General features: G+C 35.1%; 1 protein-coding gene across 1 annotated transcript; it reads left to right on the top strand.

Moving 5' to 3' along the window:
- Positions 1-1971: 1971 nt before the first annotated feature.
- On the top strand, positions 1972-3145 carry LOC112285548 (uncharacterized). Its single transcript, XM_024526457.3, has 2 exons — positions 1972-2391; positions 2680-3145. Exons 1-2 carry the CDS (start codon positions 2130-2132, stop codon positions 2778-2780), a joined length of 363 nt encoding a protein of 120 aa, XP_024382225.1. The 5' UTR covers positions 1972-2129; the 3' UTR covers positions 2781-3145.
- The last annotated feature ends 296 nt before the right edge of the window (positions 3146-3441 follow it).

Raw genomic sequence — 3441 nt, 5'->3', positions numbered from 1 at the left:
CCATGACTTAATATTTTTGACTTTTCAAAAATTCATAATCTTGTAATCGAAGATTTGGAAAATTGTTTGTGAGAGCTATGTATAATAATGAAGGCATAGTTAAAGAGAGTTTAAGAACGATAAAAGATTAATGCAGATGCTTATTTCAAGGAACAACCACAATTCAACATAGGTGACAAGATATTACATCCATTCTTGTCATATGTAATATTAATGAATGCACATCGGAATCAACAAATAATTTTGCAAATGCAGCAAAGAAAGTTGAAGCTTTTCAAAGATCAAAATATGTGGCAAATATAATTTATCGCATCTTGGATTTTATCAACATATGATGATTGCTCCTTGTGGAACTTGTCTTTAGAAGGAGGATAATGTCATGGATATATATAGGTACTCTAGTAAATATTTATATAATTAGGGTAACTTATGTAATTAGGGTAACTTTCTTCAAAATTCATGTCCTTAAATTACTACAAATTAATCTTACTTATATAAGTAATATTTCTTTTTTCATAAATAATTACATAAGTAAGATTTCTTTCTTCAAAATTCATGTTCTTAAATTACTACAAATTACAAATTACGAATTTTGAAGTAAATACTTATATAATTATTAAACTATTATTACTCACAATAATATACAAGAGTGTATTGAAGATTTCTTTCTTCAAAATTCATGTCCTTGATACAAATTTATCAAACTAACTTATGTGATGGATAATAGAATTTTTGCTATCAAAAAATCTCTTTGTAAAATAAAAGCGATGTCATTAATAGACAAAATTCAATAGTTTTGGCAATGTCTTTTTTGTCAACTAATTGCCTATAAACAACTTTGGTAGAAAAAGAAGAAACTATTGTACTAAGCAATATTATTCTCATTCTAAATCCTAAAGTGAAAAAAGTAATATACATGATAGATGGATCAATAAAAGGATGTCATTTATTTCATTTGAAACATATAGAAGTTAGTAATTTTGAAAAATAACACCCTTGATAATTTTAATCAATACAATAGAGTCTAAAAACACTACAATATGATTTAGTAAACCATTATAAAAGAATAAATTGAGTACCAATTTATCATAAATATTAAAAATTACACCAATATGCCACACAATTTTTAAAATGTTTTAAAATAACAAAAGTATGTTATTCATGAAATTAATGTCAACAAAGATTCATGATCTTTAACAATTGATGAAACTATTGGATTTTTTTGCTGAAAGGAGTACAAGTAGATAGAACTTCTAGTATAAAATTCATAATAATAGTTAGAATAGATTTATTTTTAAAAAATATATATATATATATATATATATATATCATTTAGGAGTTAATTCTATTTTAATCATTCTTCAAATATATTAAGTCTAGTAGGATAAAACCCATTGAATAAATAAATATAAAATCCATTAATTACATAGAATAAAGACACTAATTACCACAATTAAATATTAGATAAATTTTATAATTCTAAATTAGAAATATAGCCAAAAAAACTCACTCATTTTTCTTGGTCATTATTAATTATATTAAATGAAAATCAAGTACAATTAAAAACCAGGAATCATAATAATACAATTGGGATTGTATTGTAGTATCATTTGAACGTATCCAATACAATAAGCACCTGGATAACCAGTCAAAGGTTCCCGGTGACGGATGACCGTGTCGGGAAGGGAGCCCATCTCTATGACCGTGGATCAGAGAGATACCAGCATTTGAGGGCTTCCTGAACTAAGGCGCGAATCAGCGATGACGTGTTGACAGATAATATCTGACACGTCATCGATCCTTCGCGCCAAAGTTCAGAAAGCCTGCGCTGGAGATTCTCTTCGACGCTTCGGCTCCTGTTGTGCCGCCAAGTGTCCTCTCTGTCAAGTAGTGTGGGTCCTATGTAAATGGTATGCTTCCATCGAAGTTCAAATATCACAATGCGAACTGCACTTCTCAGCATTCTGTCGTGTACGTTTTCGATCGAGACTGGCTCTGCGATTCCTCTGAATTTTTCTCTGAGTTTGAGAGTTCTGTGAGACTCATCATCTTTGCCTCGATAAGTCCGCTTGTTGTTAAGTGTTTGATCCACGTCTTGAGGCTTCGTGGTTGTGGGAGAGAGTTTGGGGATGGCGAGAACGAAGGGGAAGAAGACTCACGGAGCGGGACGCGCTGTGGTGAAGAACAAGGTCAGCCCTGCGATAAAGTTTGCGGACATGAGGGCCAATGCAGGACGGAGCTTTTCGGTTGCTGGAGCAAAAATGTCGGAGAAGATGACGCTCATTCGTGCCAACCTCATGCTCAAGGTGTACCGATTAAAACATCCGGCGAACCCGGTGAAGCGAGTGGCCGCCACTGAGTCCATCAAGGAGATGAAAGCAGCTGCTACAGGTACCATCTCCTTCATGACTGCAGTCACTGCATTTTGTTTGTTGTCATTGTGGCCAACGCCTTCTTGGTGGCTCATTTTGGTCTCCTCAGCTCCTGTAATCGGTATGAAGTTTGACTGTTCCGAAGATAGTTGTAACGCTCGGGATCAGAAGTGCATCGATGGAGTGATTATACCGCGCTATCTTCTTAAGTAACTTTCTTGATCAAATTTTTGCTGCTTGTGAGAGAGACCACTATTGGCCTAAAGCATCCCAGAAATGACGGTTGATGTTGCCATGCTGTTGCCAGAGAGGAGAATCCAGAAGGTGGCTCGTGCATCGGATGTTGCAGCTCGGAAGCGTGCAGTAGCGCGTGAGCGTCGCGCTTTGGACATGGCCAAACACACGTAAACATTGCACATTACAGAGCACCCTCGAGAGATTGGTGAAATCTGCTACTGTTAGGTGCTCGATTGTGAGCACCAGTTCTTCCGAAAGCTGCACGTTATTTGATAAGGTTCCTAGTGCTGCCTAGGATCTATACAGCAAAAATTCTTCATGAATCGAAGTTGCCCTAGATGATTTATTTATCTTTACTCTTACCGTTTTTGCATTCTTCGTAGGATATTTATGAGTTTCCCCCTCTTAATTTAGAGTTGGGCAATTCTTTTAGGATAACTCAGGTGATGGCGCTATAAAAAGTACTAAATGTACACATATGTTGAGACCCCCACCATGTGAATACAAATTCTCTTGCTTACGCATTATAACTCTCAGATCGATGTGCGCAATGTGTCAATCTGCTCACTCTGTTGGCTAAAAGCGTAGGTAAATGTTTCAGCAATAAATTAGATTTTGAAAATGGGTGCAGTTTTATTTGACGCATTTTGAACACTTGGCACAACCCTGATTTGTGTCTGAATAGATGATCAAGGTTTTAGTAAAAGGCTAACCTTCACATACAATACCTTATTGAAGAAGGACGCTTGCTGACAACCTTGGATATAAAAGGATACTCAAGATTTAAGTTGTAACAAACTTCAGGTATTAAAAACTCATAATAACACAGTTT

This window comes from Physcomitrium patens, chromosome 8 (genome assembly GCF_059467195.1).
Source record: "Physcomitrium patens ecotype Gransden chromosome 8, ASM5946719v1, whole genome shotgun sequence".
Lineage (NCBI taxonomy): Eukaryota > Viridiplantae > Streptophyta > Bryopsida > Funariales > Funariaceae > Physcomitrium > Physcomitrium patens.
This window is presented reverse-complemented; position numbering and strand designations above follow the sequence as displayed.